General features: G+C 61.0%; 2 protein-coding genes and 1 long non-coding RNA gene across 6 annotated transcripts in view; 1 reads left to right on the top strand and 2 right to left on the bottom strand.

Annotated features, from left to right (window-relative positions):
• Nucleotides 1-1,013: 1,013 nt before the first annotated feature.
• On the bottom strand, nucleotides 1,014-2,425 carry LOC134736566 (cleavage and polyadenylation specificity factor subunit 6-like). The gene is made up of 3 exons (XM_063638503.1): nucleotides 2,315-2,425; nucleotides 2,052-2,231; nucleotides 1,014-1,736 (listed from the first exon to the last, which is right to left on the bottom strand). Exons 1-3 carry the CDS (start codon nucleotides 2,423-2,425, stop codon nucleotides 1,404-1,406), a joined length of 624 nt encoding a protein of 207 aa, XP_063494573.1. The 3' UTR covers nucleotides 1,014-1,403.
• COL18A1 (collagen type XVIII alpha 1 chain) overlaps nucleotides 2,308-25,758 on the top strand; it is a 112,772-nt gene continuing 89,321 nt past the window's right edge. For 2 of the 4 annotated variants that reach the window (XM_063640472.1, XM_055279957.2), the window contains exons 1-2: nucleotides 2,308-2,434; nucleotides 2,552-2,646. In XM_063640472.1, the coding sequence (XP_063496542.1) occupies nucleotides 2,424-2,434; nucleotides 2,552-2,646 (106 nt within the window). In that variant the 5' untranslated portion in view covers nucleotides 2,308-2,423. Of the gene's footprint in view, nucleotides 2,435-2,551; nucleotides 2,647-7,979; nucleotides 9,031-25,758 lie in introns of those variants that run through there. The other 2 variants (XM_063640476.1, XM_063640474.1) reach the window with 2 other exon arrangements.
• On the bottom strand, nucleotides 4,448-7,342 carry LOC129483109 (uncharacterized). The gene is made up of 4 exons (XR_008657899.2): nucleotides 7,165-7,342; nucleotides 5,652-5,751; nucleotides 5,205-5,296; nucleotides 4,448-4,819 (listed from the first exon to the last, which is right to left on the bottom strand). It is a non-coding gene; the product is annotated as an uncharacterized lncRNA (long non-coding RNA).

The following is a 25,758-nucleotide window of genomic DNA, read 5'->3' as shown; positions in this document are numbered from 1 at the left end:
TTTGGGGGCACTGGTTTGAGCCTGCCCCTACCAGAGGGCACAGAGCCTCCGGGACCCTGGCGGAGGGACAAACGGGGCTGAGCAGAGCTCCACGTGGATGCTGGGCACTGCCCTCAGAGCACCTGCGGGCGTCTGTGCAGAGGGGCCCGGGAGGAGGTAAGGCGAATGGAGAGAATTTTGGTCTTATTTTCTACATGTGTTTCTGCATTTTCTGTTGATTTTTCTATGGTTATCACATATCACTCATGTCTACAAAGGAAACAATACAACTCTAATAGAAAGAGGGGATGCTGGAGGGCGTATGGGGACACAGCCATGAGGCCAAGGTAAGGCCCAAAGTGAAACGACTGAGCAAAAAGTGTTCCTACAGCTGCCAGGTAAGCAGTCGTATGTGTTTCTTAGTAGCTGTGTCTCCTACTGATCACACCCCCATAGCCCCCAAAGGTGGGGAGCGGGGCAGGAGAGAGGTAGGCCAACTCGGGCCACAGGTGGGCTGGAACCTGCCCTCCCCCAGCCCCTCCCTCGTGGGAGCCGCAGACAGGCCCCCAGGGCAGCGCATCAGGCCACACCTGCAGAGACCTGCTTCGCCTGGCAGCAGGCATCTCCCGTGACAGAAGATTCGGGAATGGGTTGGGTTGGGTGGAAGTGGCGCCCCAGGGCAGGTGAGATGGAAGAGGTGAAAGAGACCTGCACTGCAGGGTTAATGGACAGGGGCCAGGCAGACCAGGAGCCTCGGGAGGAGATGCCACCAGGACTCAGGACACATGAACACCCCTGACACACACTCACACGCACACATGCTGACACACATGCACATGCTGTACATAGTTACAGAAACACACACATGCACAAACACAGCACAGAGAGACACGCAGACACATGCACACAAGGTACAGTCACAGACACACACACAGCAGATACACAGACACACCCACTGCACTGCAGAGACACCACCAAACCCTGACATACACCATACAGACTCACTCCTCCATCCACCTGAGAAACAAAAGTTTTGCAGAAGAGTGTGCGATGACCACTTCTACTCTATGCTGTTCTCCTTAATCTTTTTATTTTTAAAAAATGTGGGTCATAATCCTTTAAATTGATTTCCTTCCTCACAGTGAACCGCAAGCACTCAGAGAAGGACTCCAGGTTTGAAGGCAGATGCTGGTGAGGACCTGGCCAGGTGGATGGGCGGGAAGAGGTGAGATTGGGCAGGACTGGGCCTGGGAAGGCTGAGGCAGGCAGGGATGACGCCAGCAGAGGAGAATCCCAAGCAGGCCCCGCGGCTGCGGCTGGAGAGCTCCGGGGGCGGAGAGGAGGTGGGAGGCAGCAGTCAGGTTGGGAGGACCCTGGCAAGCAAGCCCAGAGAGGAGGCCCGGGAGGGCCGGGCGCTAGAAGTGTCAAGTCACTGCTGCCTCCTGGGGCTGCTTCAGAGGATGGGTGGGGTCACGTGTGGGGAGACCAGGGAGACTGGAGACCATGCTGCTTGGTCCAGGCATAGGAGATGAGCCCTGGCCGGGAAGGGACAGTGTGGATGGGCCAGGCGGAATCCGAGGGTTTCGGAGAAAGCCGTCAAGCCAGTGCCATGAGTTTTGTGCACAGGAGGAGGGAGCAGGTGGGGGGGGTTGCTGGTGTGAGGGCTGTCTGGTTGCAGGGAGCGGTCCGGTCGGGCGGGGGCACAGCGGCCAGGAGGGAAGCACCCAGGGCCGCAGGTGGGGCTCAGGATGCCGGCCCTGAAGAAATAGAAACAGGGTTTTCACCTGGGAGGGAGGAGGAGCCTGGGAACCGGGGAGGAAGAGGCTCTGCTGGGCCGGGTCCTGGAGACAGGGGGACCTGGGGACAGAGCTGGCCCTCGCACGCCCTCCTGTCTCGCGTCCCTCCGTGCAGCTGGGGCAGGACCCTGCAGGGGCTTTCCGGGCCGGAGGTGCCGGCTTCCTCCTCCATCCCGTCCCCCCCGCGGTGAATCTCGTTATTCAAATCTCCCCCCTTCCCGCTGCCCCACAGGACTCAGGGGCTGGGGTCGTAGCGCGGCGGGCAGCGGTGGTCACCTTCCGCATAAACCCGGGCTTCCTCGCGGGGCAGCCCCCGGGCCCTATGCTGGGTCGCAGCCTCGGGCAGTTCCCTCGGGGCGCGGCGCGTCCCTGTCCGTCCTCGCCCGTCCCCGCCGCCCCCAGGTCCCGGTCCGCCCCCTCCTCGCAGCCGCAGGTCCGCTGCGGCGCCCGCCCCCTCTCCCCTCCCCGGGCCTGGCCCTACTGGTCGCTCCGCCCCCCGCCCGTCCCCGCCCCGTGCCCGCCCCTTGCCCGCCCCTTGCCCGCCCCTGCCCGGCCTCTCGGCGGCGGCGGCTGGAGCGCGGCGGTCCGAGCGGGTGCACCGCGGCGGAGGAGGCAGCATCCCGTGGCACTGACGGCCCTGGGGAGAGCATGGCGCCGAGGTGCGGCTGGGGCTGCGGGCAGGGGGTGGGGGACGCCAAGGTGCGGCTGCGGGGCTGCGGGGCCGGCGGGGGTCGGCTGGGTTCTGCGGGGCCCTGACCCGTGCCTGTCCCGCGCAGGTGTCCCTGGTTGTGGCCGCGGCGGCGGCGCCTCCTGGACGTGCTCGCGCCCCTGGTCCTGCTGCTCGGGGTCCGCGCGGCCTCCGCGGAGCCAGGTAAGACCCGGGCGGGACGGGAAGGTTCGCGCCGGTCCCCGCCGGCCTCGCCGCCCTGGCTGGGGTCCCCGCCCGGCTCCCTCACCCCCGCCCCGGCCTCTCTGGGTTCAGCCCCGGCCCTGCCCACGCACGCAGGAGGCGCCCAAGCCGGACGGAGCGAGTCCCGCCCATTCATTCTCCCCGCGGGGTCCGGGCCGGGAGGGGTGCGCGGTGCGAGCGGCCGGAGTCCCCGCGCGGGGACCGAACCTCCGCGGCCGGCGGGGTCGTCGGTGCCGGGAGGGCTCGGGGCGGGGCCTTGGGGTCTCGGGAGACGCGGCCTGTGTCGCCGTCATGGCCTCGTCCCCGCAGCGCCGGGTCCCGGGACTGACCGCGGGCGGAAGGCGGCGGAGCCCGGGGCGTCGTCTCCGCGTTTCCAACCTGTTGAGGCGAAGCCGCGCGGGCTCCCAGGCTCCTCGCCGCGGGCCGGGCCTTGTGCGCCTCTGTCCCCACCGCCCTCAGGCCTCTGTCCCCGCGTCCGCCGCGGTGTCGGGTTGCGCGGTCCCCTTTGATGCCAACCGAGCGCCGCGCGGTCCGAGAACAATGCCCAGAAGCCGCTGCCCCGCCGGCCTCGCCGCTTCCCGTGCGCGGCAAACGGTGCGCGGGGCCCGTGGGGACCTTCCTGCCGCCAACCACGGGACCCAGTTCCCCACCACGCTGCTAACCGGGGCCTCCTGCCTCCAGCCAGCCCGGCAGAGGCCCGGGGGAGGCGGCGGGGACGCGGACCCCAGGGGAGCCCCGCCCAAAGGGCCTGGGTGCCTTGTCGCGGGTGGAATCCCACCCGGGGGTCCACGCAGCCAGCCCCTGCCTCCGACTCGACTGCACACCTGCTTGCTACAGCGGGTGAGGAAGCAGGAAAGGGGGAGGGAGGGAGGGAGGGATGTCGTCTGGATTCTTGTAATAATTTGTTTCATTGTTTCCAATCGATTTAGTCACCAGATTAAATAGTAGCATAGACCTTTCAAAAAAGTAGCTACCTTATAAGTAGATGTGCTGAAAACACCTGCTTGTTGAGTGGTAGATAATTCCTCATTTACTGTGAACTGCAGGGGGTGAAACACTGGCGGAGAGCGGCTGGCTGTGAGCTCACGCGGCTCCATCCCCACCGCGGCCCAGGGTGGCCCAGGGTCACTCGGGGCCATTAATCAGGCTGCAGAGCTGCCCTCTGAGCCGGGCCGCCAGCGCCCACAGGGCCCAGACCAGGGCTCCCTGGCGGGATGTTTTAAATCGCACAGGGACAAAGGAAAGGAAAGACGCTGGGGCCCAAGCCCCGAGCTTATGAAACGTTATCAAGGAGGAGATGTAAAAGGTGATGGTTTTTTGCTTTTGAATAGAAAAAACAAAAACTGTTATGTGAGCTTTGGTGAGATGCAATCTTGAGATCTAAGAGTGGGGTGTAAAGTCAGGGCAGGCCTCAGCAGGGAAAAGCTACGGTTCACCAAATGGGCTGTGCGTTCCTCTTCTGTCCCGGGCCTGCCCCAGCCTCAAGCACTCTGGGGCAGGAAGGCCCCTTGGAGGTGTCTAATGGAATGTGGAAGGCGGGTGGCCAGGAGGCTGAAGCGGAAGCAGGCCCAGAGAGGGGTCTGGATGCTGCCCACACACCCCTCCCCCCGCCCGGAGAGAACTCAGGCTCCAGGCCACCCACAGCCCGGGTTCCAGTCCTTGCAGGACCAAGTCCCCTTGAAATGGGAAAACAGTCGCCCCCTTTAGGGGTTATTAGAGAAGAGCTAATGTGTCTGAAATGCTGACTCTGGCAAGGGTTTGAGTTCTCAAAACTTAAAAAGCACCCTTGAGAGTTGAAGGCCTGAGGCCCAGTTTGCTGATTTGCACATTTTTTTCTGGCCAAGAATGATGCATCTTTCCATGTCTCTGTGCTACACTTGATCGCTAGAAAAGTCTTTTGCTTTTTTGTGTCAGGATTGGTCGCTGTGTTGCTGAGGTTCTTGAATGGTGTTTGTGCCTTTCCCTGTAATCAGGAACCTGGGGGCTCGGTGGTCACCTGGCCGCTTGGTTGCCACCCAGCTGTGTGAGGTGCCGCAGTCTTACCTGCAGTCTCTCCTCTGGTGGATTTGTGTGTGCAAAACAGCCATGACCCCCGAGAGGTGCTTGTAGTCAGTACTCCAGAGTCAGAGTGAGGCTGAGGAAGGGGACTGTGTCACTGGGGCAGTTGCTGATGCCCATGGCCACGCCAGGAGCCTGGTCTCATGAGTCGCCTTGTCTCAGAGCCTCTCCTACACTCTGCCATGGCATCAAGCTCTCCCCCTGCCCCCCTGCAGCCCCCAGAAGGTGCACGTCCTGCCCCTGCTCACCACTGGGACCTCCTCCTGTCTGGTGGTCAGCACAGAGCCCAGTGGTGTGGGTACAAGGCAGGGTCCCTGCGCCTCACTCCCCATTCCCTCTGAAGCCCTGCAGGGATTGGGCTTCAGTGACCCGGGTTCCATGGGTGTGGCTCACCCCAGGGCACATGGCACCGAGGTAACGAGAGACCCTCCCATAGAAGGTGGTCTTGTTTCTGGGCTCACCCACTGGGGAGTCTTCAGTATTCAGATGCAAGGACTTTGGAAGATAGTTTTGAATTTCAGCAAAACTTGTTTTTCAGGGCACTCCTGTTTTCCTATAAATGAAAGCAGAGCGGGGGAAGTCCTCTGTAGGAAAACCTAGAAGGAGTTAACTGTCCTGCTCCAGAGTGCAGGCGCCAGACACTGGGGGCCAGTCCGGGAGAGCCCCACTTCACCTGCTGCTGCTCCATTTAAAAGTGCAAGGCGAATGCATACATGGGCATGCACAATTGTGCACATAGGTGCACATTCCCAGTCATGCAAAGTGCAGGGGCACACCTGTGTACGTACACACACAAAAGTGTACACGTGTGTGCACACACATGCCCCCCGCAGGTGTGTGATTCTCACGTAGTCATGCTGCATCCACACAAACTCTTTCTCCCTCAGAGTGCCTTGTTCTGTCTTCACCTGGATTGTTGAAAAGGCCGGGTTCTCTGGGCCCCGGGAGTGCCAGGGAATCCTGTGGTATGAGCAACAGCACCCCCGCCCTGGGAGCAGCTCCTGATTGCTGGGGACGGACAGTAGGGGCTGGGCTGGGCTGGGGTAGAAGCTGCAGCCTGCAGGCATCCCAGAGAGAGAGGGGCCCCCACAACACCCTCCCCATCCCCGCTCACTGTGTGGGGGCAGGGAGTATGCAGGCAGCTCAGAGAGAGGGGCCCCCACAACACCCTCCTCATCCCCGCTCACTGTGTGGGGGGAGGGGTGTCTGCTTCTGCTCAAGAAGGAGACCCGCCTGGGTCTGGCTGTGGAGCTTATGTTGGAGACCCCAGGCCACCCTGGAACTCTCCAGGTGAAGCCCAGGGATCCAAAGAACCTCACAGCTATGGGGGATGGAGTGGGGTGACACCTGAAACCTCCAGCAAGTCTCTTCCTCTCTCAGCCCCAGGCCTGCGGAGGAGGGTGTGCCAGCCAACTGGGCCTTTGTGCCGGCACTGGCTCCCCACCAGTGCTCAGGAGTCAGGTGCAGAGGCTGGCAGGGACAAAGCTGGCTGTGGCTGAGAACAGCCCCCAGGCTGGGGCTGTGTCTGGAGGGGCTGGCCATGGCCCTCACCCCACCCCTGGCATGGGGCACTGGACCATGTGGAGAAGGGGCCACCCCAGTGCCTGCCAGGGCCAGTCAGAGCTGCCACCCTCCAGGCTGTCTGTTAGCGGGTTCCTGTCAGAACAAGACGACAGGCCTGGCCGGGCCCAACCCCACGGCGAGATTTCAGTGGCTGGCCAGTGGTGGACGGCACAGGGCTTGAGACAGATGTTCCCTCATATGGTGCTGTGCAGGGCAGGGGCGGAATCCTGGGAAACTGAAATACATGTTGGGTGCCCTTATACGATGATGATGTTTGGTACATTTTGAAATACTGTGGCCCATGAAGATCCTGAAAGCAGTTTGGGGCACTGTGGGGTGCTCCGTGGCCTCTGGGCTCGGGTGCTCCCCTCATCCAAGGCCTCCCAGGCCTGGGAGTTTGGGGTCTAGGGCCCTTTTTGAGGCCCAGGCACCTGCCCAGAATGACTGGGCCGCTGAGACCCGCCTCCTGGGAGCCTTGCCAGGGCCACCACTGGGCAGTCACAGGCCAGAGCCCAGCACCGGGCGGTCACAGGCCAGGACCTGTCCAAAGCAGCGGAGTGCCAGGCAAGTGAGGCCCTGCCATCTGGTGCCTGAGCGCAGACCCTGCTCCACGGCCAGTGGCCGTCACCAGCCTTGCTGCCTCAGTTCCCCCTCCTTAACCCCGGGGTGGGAGTGGCTGCTTCCTCCAGGGGTTCTGTGAGCGGCCGCTGGCAATTCTGTAAAAGCCACATACCACACACTGGATCTTTGTGCCAGACCCCGTGTCACGTGAGGAGACAGCCAGCCCAGGCAGAGAGCTGATCTGTGTTGTCCCCTGGCGCTGCCCAGGGCCACAGAGAATGAGGGAGTGACGCTTACCGACCCTGGCGGTAACGTTTTAGGTGGAGGGTTTGGGCCTCTGCAGAAGGGCTGTCAGGAGGAGCGTTTGATCACGGATGCGCTGAGTCAGATGAAATGTGGAGGCTGCAGGGGAAGTGTCTGTGCCCCGTGCCTGCGGGAGCATGCCTTCCCCCTGCAGCTCCTCCGGCTCAGGCAAGCCCCGGCACGGCTGTTCTGGCTTCTTCCACAAGAGCCATGGAAAGGGGAGCTATTCTCAAGTCCCTGCATCTTTCTGGCACTTTCTGGCATTTCATGGTGGCAGATGGGGTCACCTTGCCACCTCGGGGCTGATCCCCTGTGGGGGCCCTCGTTCCCACCAGGGCCTTGTGATGGGCGGGGCAGGGCAGGCACCAGCACCAGGCTGGGTGGCGGTTTGGCTCTCACCACGCCGGCTTCCAGAAGGCCAGCAGGCCTGCGAGTGGGTACACGCTGGTGCTGGGGCTGGGCACTGGTAGGGGGTCAAGGGCTGACCCCTGTGGGGAGTGCCCGTGGACGGACACTGGGGGTCAGGGCTGACCCCTGCGGGGACCCCTGGGGACAGACACTGGGCCAGAGCCACAGGCAGGAAGGCCAATGGGAACGGCAGGAGGAGGGAGCGTGATGGGTTATAGTGGCGGAGCTCGCACCCACCCCCCCCAGCCGTTTGTTTGTTCGTTTGCTCATTTATTTTTGGTCTGAAGTCTGTGCTTTTGTATTTCCCCACCGTTCCGTTGAGCAGCTTCAACATTTGCTGCAGTTGGGCCTCTCTGGAATCTGTGCTTAGAGATTTTGAGACAGCGTCAAGTTTCAGCAGCTCAGACTCCTGTATCTGCAGAGAACCTGCCAGCACAGCTGCTCCTGGGGGCAAGAGAGGCACTGTCTGTTTTGGGGTGACGTGAGCTGATGGGAAAGCCAGGCTGGACATAGCTCCTGGGCCGGCAGCCCATCTTGGTGGCGGCTTCACCTGGTCTTGCATCTCCGGTCCCGGAGCATGAGGGCTCAGGAAGAGCCTCTGATTCGGCTGCTCCGGAGGCCTCGTCTGGACACACCTAGGCAGGCCTGAGTCCACGCACCCTATGGCCTCGGGGACCGAGAGAGACCTTCCTTCCATGTTTCAACTTAGACAACGGGAGACTTTGTTTTGGGAGAAATCACTCAATTCAGGTGGATGCTGCTGCTGGGCGGGACATCTGGCCTTTCCCTGTGGCAGGGAGGGGCACGGGGGAAAGAGGCGTAGCGTCCCAGGAACTCCGTGGGCCCGTGGCGAAGTCCTAGCCCTGCAGCTGCCAATGCAGGGTGTTATCCAGGGACAGGACATCGTCTGCAGTGGCTCTGCCTTCCCCAATGCCAGGTGACCCCACGGAGCCAGTGTCTGTGACCTCTTCCGTGTTGGGGCTAAAGAGGCCAGCAGGGTTGGGGGCTGGCATTAGTGGAGAACCTCAGAGCCCAGGGCTGTGGGCTGATGGGCGGCGAGGCCACCGCCGGCTGCTCGGGGAGAGCCCAGCCACTGTTCTTGGTGCACCCAGCCTTTGATTCCTTTTTCCTGTGTGCATTTTTGAGCACCTTCTGTGTGCGAGAGGCCGTGCCTGCCCGAGAAGGGGGAAGGAAACACCACCGCGAGCCTCGGATGCCCACAATCTGGAGGGCCCGGAGTGAGCCTTGGACACCCACAGTCTGAAGGGCCCGGAGTGAGCCTTGGACACCCACAGTCTGAAGGGCCCGGAGTGAGCCTTGGACACCCACAGTCTGAAGGGCCCGGAGTGAGCCTTGGACACCCACAGTCTGAAGGGCCAGGCACCGTGAATAAGCAGTCACAGGGAACAGCGCGCCCTTATTGCTGACACGAGCTCTGGAGGGCCCGGCACTGTGAGTGAGCAGTCACAGGGAACAGCGCATCCTTATCACTGACGCAGGCGAGGGCTTCGTCTCCTCACAGCTCTTATCTTGGGTGCCACCCCAGCCAAAGTCAGGGATGAGTGGGGGGGGGGGGGGCTGTAGTCAGGGACCTGAAGGAGAGGGGAGGGCCTCGCTTCTGATGGGCGACTTTCATTCACACGCAGCTCTGCAGCCCAAACGGCCAGGCTGGGTCCTGTCTTTTAAAAAACCTTGCTAATTTGGTTGATGGAAAATATCATCTCAGAGTTCTGTTTTGTGAGTCCGCATCGCCGTGTGGGTGAACATTTTCACCCACTAAGGGGCTGCTGTGCTTCTCTGGGAACGTGGCGTTCGCCGTGTGGGTGAATGTTTTCACGCACTAAGGGACTGTTGTGTTTCTCTGGGAACGCGGAGTTTGCCATGTGGGTGAACGTTTTCATGCACTAGGCTGTTGTGCTTCTCTGGGAACGTGGCGTTCGCCGTGTGGGTGAACGTTTTCACGCACTAAGGGGCCGTCGTGCTTCTCTGGGAACGTGGCGTTCGCTGTGCCAGGGAACGTTTTCACGCACTAAGGGGCTGTTGTGCTTCTCTGGGAATGCCGGGTTTGTGGCTTACGCCCACTGCCCTGCAGGTGCATCCTCTTTCCCCGTTGCTTTTTGTCTGTTGATGCTTTCAGCTCTGCATGTCCTATTTTGTGTACTTTTATTGTTTATGGTCAGCCTTTAACTGAGGGTATGATATTTCTTTTTTTTTTTTTTTTTTTCGAGACGGAGTCTGGCTCTGTTGCCCAGGCTGGAGTGCAGTGGCGTGATCTTGGCTCACTGCAACCTCCATCTCCTGGGCTCAAGCGATTCTCCTGTCTCAGCCTCCTGAGTAGCTGGGACTACAGGTGTGTGCCACCACGCCCGGCTAATTTTTTTTTTTTTTTTTTAAAGTAGAGACAGGGTTTTGCCATGTTGGCCAAGCTGGTCTCAAACTCCTGATCTCAGGTGGTCCACCTGCCTCGGCCTCCCAAAGTGCTGGGATTCCAGGCGTGAGCCACTGCACCCAGCCATGGGGTATGATATTTCTTAATGTGTGGAGTTTTTTTTCCTTATTTTTCTGGTCCCTTTAGAGGTGGGACCCTGGAGTGGCCAGCAGAGCCCAGGGGCCGGCGGCCCAGGCACACAGACAGTGGAGCTGGCCCTGCCACTTTGCTCATCTGGGGCGCAGGTCTGCTGAGGGGCCGTGGGGGTCCTGCAAGTGAAGGTGCTTGACGCCTCCGTGCCTGTGGGGAGGCCACGTGGTACCTGTCAGCTGTTAGCGTCTTGACTCTGCCTTTGTGGATATGGAATTAGAGATGCTTCTCACAGTAGTGGCTAAACTGTCAGGAAGCCTGGGCATCATCTATGGTCCTCTTTGCCCTCATGGGTGGGATGCTGCCTAGTGTGATGGCTGAGAGCTCAGGCTGTGACCCTGAGTGCTGTGTGGCCACAGGCAGGCTGCTCACCTTCTCTGTGTCTTGGTCTCTAATCTGTGCCTGGGGATGGTGGCGCATCATGGGGCCATACCGGAAGGATGGGACATCACACATTGGCTTCCTGGGGTGCGTCCTGCTGACAGCCCTCTGAGGCCAGTCCTGAGGCTCTGGGGGGGACTCCACAGTGGAGAGGGCTCCATCCCCACCCTTAGGGCAGAGCCCTGTAGGAGGGACTGGTTTGCAACGTGAGTAAAATGGGTCCCCGTGAGCAGACGCAGCTTTTGTGCTGCTTCTTACTCAGCCCCGCGCTGTGTCTGCTGAACTGACGATGTGTATGTATTAGGGAGGGCAGCCACTCCCACCTCCTCCAGCCCTGCTACGTGTCCGCAGGCCAGGGCGCCTGCACCACGACAGGCTTCAACACCCCTGTCATGGGGACCCAGGGAACACCTGCCTCCTCCACTTGCTGGATTTGTGATTGGGCGGCGAATGTTTTCTAAAATCTCCCGCTAAGACCCCTTGGCTGTCAGGAGACTTCTGAGAAAGCCGGGCCTCTTTTGCCCCCGGCGAGGAGTTTTCTTGTGAAGAGGCAGTTCCCAGAGGGAGGCGTCTGTGCTTTGTGAAGTTTAGCCTCATGTGCTGCCTCTGAGGAGGAGTTCAGAGAACCTCCACTTCCTTTCTGTTATTATCTCAGCATTCCAGCCAGAAAGAAGGAAGTGTCCTTGGATCCCATCTGCGCTAACCTGGGGGTCCCTCTGCCAACCCTGCACATCCTTGTCCCTGGGCACTGAGGGAAGCATAGGCCCCGCCAGCCATGCCCAGCACTTGTGCTTGGGCCTTTGCAGAGGCTAGAGGCAGGGTAGAGGACGGAGAGGGCTTAAAAGGCAGGTTCCCAGGAAATTCCCTAGGTGTGGGATTGGAGGGGTGCTGAGGGAGGTGGCGGACCCTCGGGGCAGGAGCCTTATGGAGTGAGCTGGTCCATGGAGCTGGGAGGTGTCTTCTAGTATAAATTCTCATTTCAGCTAAACAGCTTGCCCTCTCCAAGCCCGTGTGCACCTGAACCATCTCTGCTCTCTGAGCCTCAGTCCCTTGGAGGAGCAGGAGGAGGAGGAGGAGGAGGAGGAGGAGGATCGGGAGGAGGGGGGGAGGCCCTTTCTCTACTGGATGCACCGCCTGGCCCCAGGCCCTCTTGCCCAGCCCTGTTTCTCTGGCCATCAATCAGCTCACTTTTGGCTTTGCTGCTGCCCTGCCTCTTCCTGGGAGGCCATGGTGTGCCTGTGCCTGGCAGGCAGTGTTGGTGCTGACCTCTCATCTGTTTTGGGTCCCCAAATCTCAGCCCTGTCTCCCTTTCGGGGGCACATCTTGATGCGGGGTCTCTGATCCCCTCGGGGCAGGAGGACATCCCTGTTTTCCAGCTGAAATGAAACTTCACCCCCAAAGGAATGGGCTCCAGCCCAACCTGCTCAGGTTGTTAGTCACACGTTTCTATTGTGAAAATGACTGAGAATGTTGTGGGAGGTTTGGAAACCAGGAAGACCACCTGTCCCAATTCAGCCTTTCCTGTCATCACAGGGGACGTCTGACATTTTAACAGACCTCGGCCGCCTCCTGCAGACAAGGCTCGGACCCTGCGGCCGACTCTGCCCCAGGCCTGGCTGTGCTCCGGGCATGTGGCCTGAAGGCCTCATGGACAGCCAGCCTCCCAGACCAGAAGACAGCCCTGCCCGCCAGTGAGAGGCAGACAGATGGATGCTAATGTCCCCGAACCTAAGAAACAAAACCCAAAACCCTCATTTATGCTTCCACTTCCGATCACACGCATAGAAGGCCGAATACTGACCCCCAGCTGACCACCCCGGCCTGTGGGACCCATGTGTGGCCCGTGTGTGGGATGAGGCTCAGGATCAGGTGGGGATGACCCTGGATTATTGGGTGGGCCCCGCATCGTCACGAGGGTCCTTATAGGGAAGGGGCAGGACAGGGAGAGGAAGGGATGATGGCGGCGGAGCCACGGGTGGGGGCTGGGGATGGCATGAGAAGACCAGGAAGTGGGTTCCCCCTGGAGCCTCCAGAGGTCCCCTGTGGGCACCGGGACTTCCGACTTCCAGTCTCCTGGCTCTGAGGGATGCCTGTGTTGCTTTAAGACGCCGACTGACTTGTCCCAGCAGCCAGAGGTGACAGTGCGGCGTGGTGTTGGTTCACAGAAGGGGTGGCGTTAGTAACCGTGGGAATAAGGGCCTCTCACCTGTGAAGGGCCACTCTGTGGGGCAGGAAGCCTTGGATGTGTTTCGAGCTTCAGCAGGACCCTCAAGGCTGCTGGGGGTCAGAATATGGGCACTTCTTACACACCCAGGGCCACCCCAGGCTGTGGGCTTTGTGGAGACTTAAAGATGAGTCCTCGGCCTTTGGAATCTCCTGTCAGTGGAACCTCTGGTCATCAGGTCCCCAGGATGACCTCCCAGCAGGCCCCGGGCAGCAGCCAGGAGCTGGACACCCGGGGCTCAGGGCTCAGGGCCGCCTGCCACGGGTGGGGCAGGAGGAGGGGCAGGACCGTGCGCAGGGGTGGCGGAGCGGGGCTGTGAATGGAGCCCCCCTTCTGGAAGACGGATGCAGGTGGGAGCCAGCATGGTGTGGAGTTGAGAGCGGGGATGCAGCAGGCGGCCTGGGCAGGCCCCCGACAGGAAAGTGCAGGTGGTGCCATTGATCAGACCCTGGCTGGGGGCCTGGGGTTCACGCCTTGCTTGGCCTTCAGAGAGGTGCGAGCTCTGCTTTTGGAGAATGAGGCAAAGGCGCAGAAGCACTCCTAGAAAGTGCCATCCAGCCCAGTGCCTGGCGCTGCAGCTGAGGGGAGAACCGATACTGGGTGGAGCCCTGGGTGGTGCTCACGCAGCCAGGCGGGCTGGTGTGTTGGGGGTTTTCATAAAGAAAAGCTGACCAGGTACGTGCCAAGCAGGCCCTCAGCCCTGGGGGTACTTGCCGGGGACCGGGAGAGTGTGAGCCCCCGCTTATCCAGAACACTGCGTGGGCCCTCGGCTATCTGGAATGCCTCGCCGGGCCTTTCAGTTATCCAGAACACACAGCCAGACCCCTTCCGTTACCCAGACTGCCCAGCAGCACCAGGCAGGTATGCCTCTGTGACCGTGACCCAGCTGAGTTGGGAACATGGCCACACTGGCCCTCCCTGTGGGGCCCGTGAAACCTATGAATCATGCCTCTCATTGGCATCTGGATCGTGTCTCCCTAGACCTGGCTTTTTAAACCCATTCTTGGGGAATGGGGACCTTCTCTGAGGTCCATCTTGGTCAGGAGCAGTAGGGCGGGCCAGCCTGGATCTCTGTCCTGCAGCCCACTTTCTGGCCAGGAGACTGGGGCAGCACGCACAGTCTTGCCATGCCCTGTGTCCTTTGTGAACTGGGGCTGGTGTGGGGGTGGCCGGGGCGCAGTCTCCCCACACCTGGTGTCCTTTGTGAACTGGGGGTGGTGTGGGGACCGTGAGGCTCCGCACTGGTGTGGGGGTGGCTGGGGCAGGGTGGTGTTTGCTCGGATTCAGAAATCCAGGCCCCTAGGTGTTGACCCTGAGTACAGCAGGCTCTCCTGGGCCTCGGTCCGTCTTGTGACCTGGTCCCCCCGCATCTCTTAGGTTCCTCTGAGGACAGCGCCTCTCCTGGACCTCGGTCTGTCCTCTGTGACCCGGTCACCTGGCATCTCTTAGGTTCCAGCTTAGGCTCAGCAGGTGCTAAATATTAGTCAGATTGGAGCTGCATGCTGACTAGCACACAGTTTCTAGTTGAACTCCAGAGGTGCAGCCTCTACTCTCCCACTTGATTGGAAGCAGCACAACTCACTTTGGCCAGGTCTTTTATCCCCAGTCCCAGCCCCTGCCCTTGCCCCTAACAACTCTTCCGTTCCCTCGTTCTGCATCCCTTGGTTCTGCATCCCCTGGTTCTGCATCCCCTGGTTCTGCATCCCCTGGTTCTGCATCCCCTCGTTCTGCATCCCCTCGTTCTGCATTCCCTCATCTGAATTCCAAGCTGGTCTTGCTCTCGAGAGAGTGACAGTGCTTTCACCGTCAGGTATGTTTTCTTGTTCCGTGAGTTTTCAGATATTTGGAAGCAGCTAATTTGATCTTTACCCTTCTGTTTTCAGCAGAAATAATTCTAGTTCCCTAAGTTATTTTTGTTAAAGGGCTTTTCTGACTGTCGGTGTTCTTGGTTGCTTTTGGTTGTGGCAGGTCGCTGTTTAGATAATGTGTGTTTTGGGGAATGATCTTTCCAAAGGTGGTGCAGGGATCCCGGAGAGCCCGCCCAGATTCCCCAGGAGCAGCTCCTTCCCTCGCTGCCAGAGCCTGCTGGTTTTTGTATTTCATGTGGACTCGCCTCCTGGCTTGTCAGGGCCTTGTGGGATTCTTTGCCTCTTCATGGATGTGAATGGCCCCGGCTTGCCTTACCTCCTTCTGGCGCTTGCTTCTCTGTGCTTGTGGACTGTTCCACTGTAGTCCTTGGATTGGCCCCTGGCCATGCCTGCCTGCTGCGCAGGGAGCCCTGGGGTTCCCTGGGGCTTGGGGCCCTTTCACCTGCAGGTTCCTTGTCCTGCGGTCTGTGGCTTGCTCAGTGTCCTCAGGTGTCCTCTTCCGACTCGAGGATCTCACGGGTGCCCCCTGCCCTGCCTGGCCCAGCTGCCTTCTCCATGGCATTTCCAGGCCCGCGGTCTCTCCGGCATTCTGTGTGCCAACTTCTGCTCCCTCCAGCTCCCCGATGGGCTTTTCAGTACACCCAGGACCTGTGCACCAGGCCTGTTGATAACAACAGACCGTGGGGTGACCGCTCTTGGCTGGGGGACGTGGTTTGGCCCAAATCCTCTGCATCCGTTGTTGTAGCCACTGTGGTCTGGGCAGAGCTGGGCCCTCTGTCCTGGGTGCCACTCCCATGAAGTGGCGAAGGAGGTGCTGCTCTGTGGAAAACGCTAAGGGTGGGGAGAATTGCACTGTAGGGAAGAGAGAAAAGGGGGTTCTGGCCTCCAGCCTCCTTCCCCAGGCCCCACCCACAGCGCAGCTGGCAGCACTCTGTCTCCCGCCTCTCCCACCTCCCCAGACCCGTCTTTCCTGGGAGGTGGCCTTGGCATGGCCAGTCCTGCTGTCCCAGGAGCCGAGAAGGGCACGTGCCCGTTCGTTAACATGTGCTGCCCCCGGAGCACTGGCTGTGAGTGGGGACACCTGGTGTGGGGCTGGACGGCCAGGGCCTGCTGTCTAGATGTGCGGTGACAAGACCCTTCCCTTCCAGGGGAGCCGGCTCTGACTCCGAGCTCTTTGTGGGCTGCATCTGCAGATCGAGGACAGCGCTGAGTGGAGCTGGCCGGGTGCTCCTCCCTGGTGGGGGCAGAGGGGTCTGCATCCCAGCCCCCGGCTGCCGAAGTGCTAGGGTGGGCGCGCCCTTCCCACGCCTGCCCGCCAGCATCGCTGGGGGTCCCCGAGCTGGGGAGGGATGTCTCTGGCAGGGCAGCTCAGTGCTGGGCTCATTCTTCCCACGTCAAGGCAGCCGTCCCTTCTTGGGGGTTTCCCTTGCTTTGTGGCAGGAGCTGGTGGCCTGGGAACAGCTGCTGGGTGTTTAGATGAATTCCCGGGCCGGCTCTGGGGCCGCGCTTGCCTGGTCGCTTGTCTGCTGCAGTGACTGCAGAGGCTGCCTCCTCGCTGAGCCTCGGGGCACTCGCCGGTGGTTCTCACCTGCTCTGCACAGCCCGCCTCATGCACCTCCTGACCCCACTGTGTCCACAGCCCGCCTCGTGCACCTCCTGACCCCACTGTGTCCACAGCCCGCCCTCCTTGGCTCACATCTCTTCCTGGGGTCTCAGGGAAGCGGCATCTCCTCAGGGGCCTCCAAGGCTGTCTCTGCTTTAGCGTCGGGTTCCCGGGTCCCTCCCACCCCGACCCCCTGTGCCTGTGGCCCTGCCAGGCATGATGACCAATACACACCCTCTAGAGGAGCTTCTGTCATGTGGAACCAGCCAGACCCCCCAGACGACTTGCAGGCAGGGAGATGGAGAAGCAACCCCTCCACGGGGCAGACAGTGCCACAGTCTTCACCGCCTCAGTGTGGGGGCATCAGGGCTGCAGGTCAGCTCTTCCCTGTCTTCAGTAAAGGATGGACGAGAGGACCAGGGTCCCCAGTGTCAGTGGCGGTTCAGGGATGTCAAAGTGCTGAGCAGAAGTTGGCTAGCCCTGGCCAGAGGCTCTGGAGCTGGGCCCTGACACACGATGCCGTGTGTAGTGACATGCAATTCCGTGTAGTGACGTGATGCTGTGTAGTGACATGATGCTGTGCGTAGTGATGTGATGCCATGTGTGGTGACACGCGGTGCTGTGTGTGGTGACACGCAACTCCGTGTAGTGATGTGATGCTGTGTAGTGATGCAATGCCGTGTAGTTACATGATGCGGTGTGTAGTGGCGCGTGATGCTGTGTGTGGTGGCGCATGATGCCGTGTGTGGTGACACTCAGTGTCAGGTAGTGACACGCTTGCAGGATCGCCAAGACCAGACTGGCTCTGAAGGCTTGGGTCCGGCTCCCTGGGGCCACTGGCTGCTCTCTGAGGCCGCCCATCACTGTTTGAGCCCTGGGGTGGGAGCTGGGCTGCAGAGTGGCCTGGACTTTATTTCCTGCCAGGCACACTGTTTCTCCCAGCAGATTTATCAGGTGTTTTGGGTGTAAATGCCAGGAAGCCTGGCTGGTGCTGAAGGACCCTCCTCAAAGCCACGGATGGGCACCATGCTTAGGGGCAGACCTGGGGCCACTTGGTTGCATTGTGAAATTTTCATGATTTTTAAACAGTTTTATTTTTTAAAATTACTGAAGTCCAGCAGGAGCATTATTCAGCATTTGAGACCCCAGCCAATACAGTGCTGCCTGGAATAAAAAGTAAAATGTCCCCGAAAGCCCAGGCCTCAGTTCTCCCTCCCTGGACCCCACTCCTGAGAATCTTCTCACAACCTTGGCTTATCGACTCCACGCTGAGGCCGTGTCCCTGCTCTGTGGCCTGGTGGACCCAGGTAGTTTTGACTCAAAACAGGAATTTGTTTACATCCTTTTATGGTCACAAATAATAAAAAGCAGCTTCTGGACAACAATGAAGTTGAGATAAATACCAGGAACAGACCGGCCACGGGAGCCGTGGGTGGGCCGAAGGTCCCCCTCAGGACCCCTGCATCCTGCCTGAGTGTGCAGCAGCCCCCGGGACAGGAGCGTCAGGGCCGGTCCCCTCCGCGTCTCCTGGCAGAGGCGTTGCTGTCGCAGCTGGCGCTGTGCATGGCTGGCAGTAGGAGTCTGTGCTTGGCAGCCCTCGGACACCTGCTGGATGTGTTTGCAGGGCTTGGCAGGCACCTGTCCCACGGCCCAGCCCCGAGGGTCTCGTGGCACCAGCCTGGCAGGACGGGCACCTGTCCCACGGCCCAGCTCCGAGGGTCTCGTGGCACCAGCCTGGCAGGACGGGCACCTGTCCCACGGCCCAGCCCCGAGGGTCTCGTGGCACCAGCCTGGCAGGACGGGCACCTGTCCCACGGCCCAGCCCCGAGGGTCTCGTGGCACCAGCCTGGCAGGACGGGCACCTGTCCCACGGCCCAGCCCCGAGGGTCTTGTGGCACCAGCCTGGCAGGACGGGCACCTGTCCCACGGCCCAGCCCCGAGGGTCTCGTGGCACCAGCCTGGCAGGACGGGCAGCAGGGAGTTAACGGGAGCCATTGCAAGGACACTGTGATCTCAGAGCTGTGTCATTGCTGATGGAAGAGGTGACGTCCCCTCCACAGAAAGCGCCTTTGTGGGCGACCCTGGCTCGTCCCCATGCAGCCCCCACGCAGGTATTGGGCTGCCCTCTCCCTCTCCCGGAGTCCCCTCAGGGCACTGAGAACAGACCCCTCCTTCATCCCTGCTGTCAGCTCATGACACCGGACAATCTGGGTCCCAATTATATCTAGAGAACCAGGGGAAAGGTTACGTTGTCTGGACATTAATCCAGCACTGTGGCATTTTTTCCTGGGCCTGTATCCTGGCAACAGGAGGGCAAGTGGGGGCCCCAGCTCCTCCCCTCCGCAGAACCTTCTGGGGCTGGAGGTGTGGCGTGTGCGGGGAAGGCAGCCTGGAGAAGGCAGTGCCCTCGGGCTGGGCCTGGAGTGGGCAGCCACGCGGGACTCCATGGGAGGAGAAACCACAGCTCTCGGCTGTGCTGGGGTGGGGTGAACAGTGGCGGGGAACCTTGGGGAGCTGTGGATGGCCCAACCTCATTGGAAGCTGTGCGTGGCCAAGCTCAGGCACCTGCTCTGCCTCTCCCAGTCCTGACTGTGTCTGTCCTGGTCACGGATTCCTGCCTCTGTCCCAGGAGGGTGTGAGGACAGTCTGTGCCACTCACCCTTGTCAGCTCCAAGCCAGGGTTAGCTGGTGCCTGCCTGTCCTGCCCTGCACTCCTCAGGCTCCTCAAGGACAGACGGACAGACAGGCACTCTAGAGAAGGGACTTTGGCCAGATGGCTTTGCCGCCCCCACCCCCATAGGTGCTTGCTTTGATCCCCTTGCAAAGGGGAAGCCAGATCCGGGATCCCAGGGCCTGCTGCAGCTGGACGCGGGAGGAGGGCCACAGTCACGCTTGCACGGAGGAGAGACTCCCAGAACCACAGGCCTCAGGAGAGCTGGGAAGGGGAGGAGAGGGCGCTGCAGTGCCTGGAGAGCCAGAGTCCGCCCGTGTGGAAGTGTTGGGGGCTGTGTTGCAGTGACAGCCCTGGCGTCCCAGGAGCGGAGCAGGACACTGCGTTTCTGGCTGTGCAAGGCTCCATGTGGGTCCGCAGCCCGTCCTGGCTTGTCATGCTGTGAATCAGATTGGAAAACCTCGGCCTTCTGTTTCTTAAATTGCTCACTCCTGCAGTCTTCTTCTCTTGCCTGCAGGCCTGGGAGGCGTGGAGCAGGTCGGGTGGCCGGCAGGTTGCCAGGAAGGAAGCTCACACTGTTTCAGGGTTGGCCAGGTACTTGCCGTGCCTGCCTGGCACAGAGACCCTCATTCCTGCCACCTCCCAGACATTAGGCGGCCAGGTGGACCACCGAGTGGAGAGAACCTTTGAACACCTCAGCACCTGAGGCTCAGGGCCCTGTGACAGGACACAGCCCGGGTCCCCCAGGGCCAGCTGCACCTCTGGAATTCCTGAGCACTGTGACCGTGACCTGTGTCATATGTGTGGCCTCTCAGCTTGCAGTCCTCCATTCCTGCCTGTGGTGTGGTGCTATCTTCACCCCATTCCATGCCAACACACTCACACACACAGACACACGCTCAGGCTGATATGCACACATGGCTGTCACACACACACAGGTTCACATACACTCGACTCACACGCACAGGTTCACATACACACAGGCTCACACACAGGTTCACATACATACGGCTCACACAGGCTCACACGCACACACGCAGGCACACAGAGGCTCACACACACAGGCTCACACGCACACACGCAGGCACACACAGGCTCTCACATACAGGTTCACATACACACACAGGCTCATATACACAGGTTCACATACACATGGCTCACACACATGGTCTCACACACACACACATGCAGGCACACACAGGCTCACTTTAAGGTTTAATCTCAGCAAAGTCTGAGCACCTGGACTTGGCTCAGGGACCCTGGCACACCCGCTTGCTGTCTGTAGAGGGGCAGGAGGCCCTGGGCTTGGTGGGCAGGCATTTGGAGTGCAATGGCGGGGCCTCGCCTGTGGGCACTGAGGGGTCTCACCTCTTCCTGCAGCTTTTGAAGGGGTGGGAGGCTCCAGGGTAGAGTTGCAGAACAGAAAAGATGGCAGAAGCCAGGAGCTGGGGCCTTTGCGTGGCTGCCTGGCCTGACGCACCTCATGCTGTGGCAGGACCCGGGCAGGGCAGCAAAAGGCATCTGTGAGTCGCCGTCCTGTGCGGGTCTCAGGGCACAGTGGGTGGCATGGGCTCTCCTAGCCGTCGGTGGGTGAAAAACGGGGCCTCCGCCCAGCACCCTGCCAAGGAAAGGGGAGGTGGCGGCCCCAGGTTAGGCCACTGGGTGAGGCGGGGCTGTGGGCCTCCTGGGTGGAGGGGCCTGTTCTTTGGGAGACCACCTGGTGGGGGGTTTCAGGAAGGTCCAAGTGGCTTGTTTTTTTTTTTTTTTTTTTTTTTTTGAGATGGAGTTTCGCTCTTGTTGCCCAGGCTGGAGTGCAATGGCGTGATCTCTGATCACTGCAACCTCTGCCTCCTGGGTTCAAGAGATTCTCCTGCCTCAGCCTCCTGAGTAGCTGGGATTACAGGCATGTGCTACCATGCCCGGCTAATTTTTTTTGTATTTTTACCTAGCTTTTTGTATTTTCCGTAGAGACGGGGTTTCTCCGTGTTGGTCAGGCTGGTCTCTAACTCCTGACCTCAGGTGATCTGCCCGCCTCTGCTTCCCAGAGTGTTGGGATTACAGGTGTGAGCCACCACACCCAGCCGAAGTGGTTTTAATGTCCCCACTTTTGACCACTTCTCCTTCTCCATAGGGCAAATCAAGCTTGGCAATGGTGTCCTGGAGATTAAGGGAGCTGGAAACCACGGCTTATGTTCCATGGTGACGTGGTTCCTGAGGGTTAGCTGGTCCAGTTCCCGAGTGTTGGCCGGTCTGGTCTCTGAGTGTTGGTTGGTCCAGTCCCTGAGTGTCGGCCAGCTGTCCTTGCTGTGCTGGGGTACATTCCCCGAGCTTCTACCATCTTCCCTTTCCTTGCTGCTGTGTTCAGTGATTTGCAGAGAGAAAGGCGTGGAGCCCCACAAGCTCTTTGGGCAGCAGCAGGACCCTCCCAAAGCTGTGTCCACACACAGCCAGGCCCCCGCCTCCCGGCCCCCGCCCCCCGCCCTCCGCCTCCCGGAGGGCCCGGCTCCAAGGGTCATGTGAGTAGATCTGGAGGTGGGCCTCTCTTGAATCCCAGCCTCCTCGGGGTCAGCCCAGGTTGTCCCCACCCCCACCTGAGTTACTGCAGAACCAGGGAGCTCATGGCCACTGAGTGACTCCAGTTAATGCTAAATTAGGTACCTCAGGCTTGAGTCAAATATTAACAGAGGAGGCCGGCCAGAGCTCCCCAGTGTTTGGAGGATAGCTTGGTTTTCTCCCTGAGTGTATTGCCCATACCGGATGGAGGCAGTTCCATCCTGCAGACTCCGTGGTTCTGAGTTGCAGCCTTTACCGGCCAGTTTAAGACCCTCCCGGAGCAGTGTTCTGCAGTGTCCTGGGGGCAGAAGCCGGACGCACTCAGCTTCTCGCCCAGGGCCCTCCTGTTGGGCATTTGGATTTGGAATCTGAGGCTGTAGGAGCAGCTGCCTCCCAGTGAATTCCGATGCACAGACAGGGGACTGTCCTGCCAGCAGGGCCTGTAGACGGAGCCGGGTCAGGGTGCTGGGCAGTGCTGCAGGGCCCTGGTAGAAACAGTCCCTGCAGATGGTCCTGGGCGCTGGTGCTGGGGGGAGGGTAGGGCTTAAGGAGGCCTCGTATCGGGACCCTGGCAGGCCACCCCACCTCCCACAGTGCCCGGTCCGCCATCCACAGTGACACAGGGACACCTTCTCAGGTGGAGGAGGTGGCAGTCACGGCAATTCAGGAGCAAAGCCAGGCTTCCTGTGCCTCTGTGGTGGGCCCTGGTGGTGCTGGCAGGCCCACGGCACAGGCAGGCTCAGGGCTCCGCCAGGGAGCAGTGGGAGGCCCTCTGTGCAGGGTGGGGAGCCAGGTGGGGAGGTGTGTGGCTGCAGGTAAACACGCCTGGAGCGCAACTCTGCTGTGGGTTAGCCGTGGGTCTCCGGGCGAGGGTTCCCGGGATACGGACACCTGCCCCAAGGTGCCCCACAGAGGACGACCCCCAGGGCGGCCATGCCTGAGCCGGCGTGGTCACCTCCCACAGTGCCAAGGCGCTCCTCCAAGGCCCCTGCGGCCCATCTGACCAGTGGAGAACTCACGAGCACTTGGCCAGTGGTGCCTCCAATTTGCAGCCTCCAATCCCTGGTTGGAGGTGTGACCTGACCCTGGACCAGAGTGCTGGGCCAGGTCCTTGTGGCTTCAGCCCTCCAGCTTGGGAGCTCCTGAAAACCAGCTCCCTTCTGGGGCAGCCCTTGGCCCCCGCTGACCCTCCCTCAGTCCTAGGTGTGCAGTGGCATGGGGACCCTGGGAGGCCCATGGCGCAGCCCCTTCCCACCTCCTGCCCGTCGGTTTCTGTTGCTCAGGCACTGCCTCACCTGCGCCTCTTTCTCCCAGACCTGAGCCGCCGCTGCCAGGATCCTTCCCCAGCTGGTTTTCCTTCTCTTTGATGTGTTTCCACTGAGGGTCCAAACCGGTCCAGGCGGGGGTTCCAGAACTTTCTGCAGATCTCTCGCACCTGAAAATTTCCTCTGTAGCCGTTCGCAGGAGGTTTCTCAGATGCCCCAGGCTCAGGGGCCAGTCAGTCTCGTGGTGAGGGGGTGGGTCTGACTTGTGGCATCACGGCCTCTCCATCAGTACTGCTGGGCCTGTGAGCCGATGGGTGGGCAACAATGCCCACCGCCTCCTTCCTCACACCAGTCTTGGGCTGCGCAGAGCCACAGCCATGTGTGTGTGCTGAGTGCAGTGTGACTGTGTCCACCCATCTCCCCTGACATGCCTGTCGGAGCCCCAGCTGTGTGTGTGTGCTGAGTGCAGTGTGACTGTGTCCACCCATCTCCCCTGACATGCCTGTCGGAGCCCCAGCCGTGTGTGTGTGCTGTGAGTGCAGTGTGATCGCGTCCACCCGTCTCCCCGGACATGCCTGTTGGAGCCCCAGCCGTGTGTGTGTGCTGTGAGTGCAGTGTGACCGCGTCCGCCCGTCTCCCCGGACACGCCTGTCCGCGCCACAGCCGTGTGTGTGTGCTGTGAGTGCAGTGTGACCGCGTCCGCCCATCTCCCCTGACATGCCTGTTGGAGCTCTGGCCATGTGTGTGTGCTGTGAGTGCAGTGTGACTGTGTCCACCCATCTCCCCTGACACGCCTGTTGGAGCCCCAGCCGTGTGTGTGTGCTGTGAGTGCAGTGTGACCGTGTCCGCCCGTCTCCCCGGACACGCCTGTTGGAGCCCCAGCCGTGTGTGTGTGCTGTGAGTGCAGTGTGACCGTGTCCGCCCGTCTCCCCGGACACGCCTGTTGGAGCCCCAGCCGTGTGTGTGTGCTGTGAGTGCAGTGTGACCGCATCCACCCATATCCCCGGACACGGCTGTTGGAGCCCCAGCCGTGTGTGTGTGCTGTGAGTGCAGTGTGATCGCGTCCACCCGTCTCCCCGGACATGCCTGTTGGAGCCCCAGCCGTGTGTGTGTGCTGTGAGTGCAGTGTGACCGCATCCGCCCATATCCCCGGCCACGGCTGTTGGAGCTCCGGCCATGTGGCTGAGTGCAGTGTAACTGCGTCCACCTGTCTTCCCGGACATGCCTGTCAGAGCCCCAGACTGGGCTCCCCTGCAGGACCCTGGTGCTGCCACAGAGTCGGCGGGTCCCTGGGGTCCCGGCAACTGTCCCTGAAGAGGTGTGCGTGGAGGTGGACCCCCCTGCCTCACCCTCGTGTGGCTCAAGGCCTCTGAAAACTGTCACGGCAGGGGCCACGACTCCACTCACCCACACCCTCCTGCATGAACACTGCACAGCTACCTCCCGTGGGCTGCCCTGTGAGGTGTGGAGCTGGGCTGCAGACTTGCACAAGGTGGGGTCCTGTGTCTGGAGTCAGAGGGTCCCTCTCGTCATCCAGCCTTCCCGGCTCCTCAGGGGTAGGTTTGGGGCCTGCGGTGTCTGGACTTGGGCAGCAGGAAGGAAACATCCCTGGGGGCCTGTGGTGACTCCCCATCCTCCCCAGGGTGGTCTGGCCGGGGACATTGTTTTCCAAAGCAAAACCAGAGCGCCAAGGGCTCTTGGGATTCACGAGATCCACATTTATCCCAAGTCAGAACAGCACATCTGTGCGTGCAAACTTCATTCTGACTTGGGCCGGCTGTCATTCTTGCCCGAAGCAGCGTGAGGCCTCATCCCGGCATCCCTGTTGCTTCTTTCATGTGGGATGAGAACCCGAGAAGAAGCTGAGTGCGACTCCCCCGGTTTTAGAGAGCACTGCCCCCGCCCCGCCCCCTCCTGCTTCCCCACCTTTTCGCAGTTGCCTGGCTGGGGCGTAAGTGAATTGACAGCATTTAGTTTGAGTGACTTTCGAGTTACTTTTTTTGAGACAGAGTCTTGCTCTGTCGCCCGGGCTAGACTGCAGTGGCGTAATCTCGGCTCACTGCAACCTCTACCTCCCGGGTTCAAGCGATTCTCATGTCAGCCTCTGGAGTAGCTGGAATTACCGGCGCCAGCCACCACACCCAGCTAATTTTTGTGTTTTTAGTAAAGATGGGGTTTCACCATGTTGGCCAGGCTGGTCTCGAACTCCTGACCTCAGGTGATCCGCCTGCCTTGGCCTCCCAAAGTGCTGGCATTACAGGTGTGAGCCACCGCGCCTGGCCTGGAGTTATTTTGAGAGAGGGCGGCTCCTGATTCAGCGCGGTGAGGCTGCGCTTGCTCTCCCGGGCGGGCATCCACACACTCATCGTGGAGATGGAGAAGCCCAGCCCCTGCAGAACTTCCCCATCACGTCCGGTCCTGGAAGTCCCCGGAAACGCCCGGAAACCCTGCCACGCCCTGAGCCGGAGAGCGCGGGTCCCTTTCCAGCCCCGGAAACGCCCGGAAACCCTGCCACGCCCTGAGCGAGAAAGCGCGGGTCCATTTCCGGCCCTTGAAGCCCCCGGAAACCCTGCCAAGCCCTGAGCGGGAGAGCGCAGGTCCCTCTCCGGCCCTGGAAGCCCCCGGAAACCCTGCCACCGCCGAGCGGGAGAGCGCGGGTCCATTTCCGGCCCTTGAAGCCCCCGGAAACCCTGCCAAGCCCTGAGCGGGAGAGCGAGGGTCCCTCTCCGGCCCTGGAAGCCCTGCCACGCCCTGAGCGGGAGAGCGCGGGTCCATTTCCAGCCCCGGAAACCCTGCCAAGCCCTGAGCGGGAGAGCGCGGGTCCGTTTCCGGTTCTGGAAGCCCCCGGAAACCCTGCCACGCCCTCAGCGGGAGAGCGCGGGTCCGTTTCCCGTTCTGGAAGCCCCCAGAAACCCTGCCACGCCCTGAGCGGGAGAGCGCGGGTCCGTTTCCGGTTCTGGAAGCCCCCGGAAACTGCCACGCCGTGAGCGGGAGAGCGCGGGTCCGTTTCCGGTTCTGGAAGCCCCCGGAAACCCTG

Source organism: Symphalangus syndactylus, chromosome 5 (genome assembly GCF_028878055.3).
Source record: "Symphalangus syndactylus isolate Jambi chromosome 5, NHGRI_mSymSyn1-v2.1_pri, whole genome shotgun sequence".
Taxonomy (NCBI): Eukaryota; Metazoa; Chordata; class Mammalia; order Primates; family Hylobatidae; genus Symphalangus; species Symphalangus syndactylus.
Note: the sequence above shows the minus strand (reverse complement) of the source record. Positions and strands in the feature narration are given on the sequence as shown.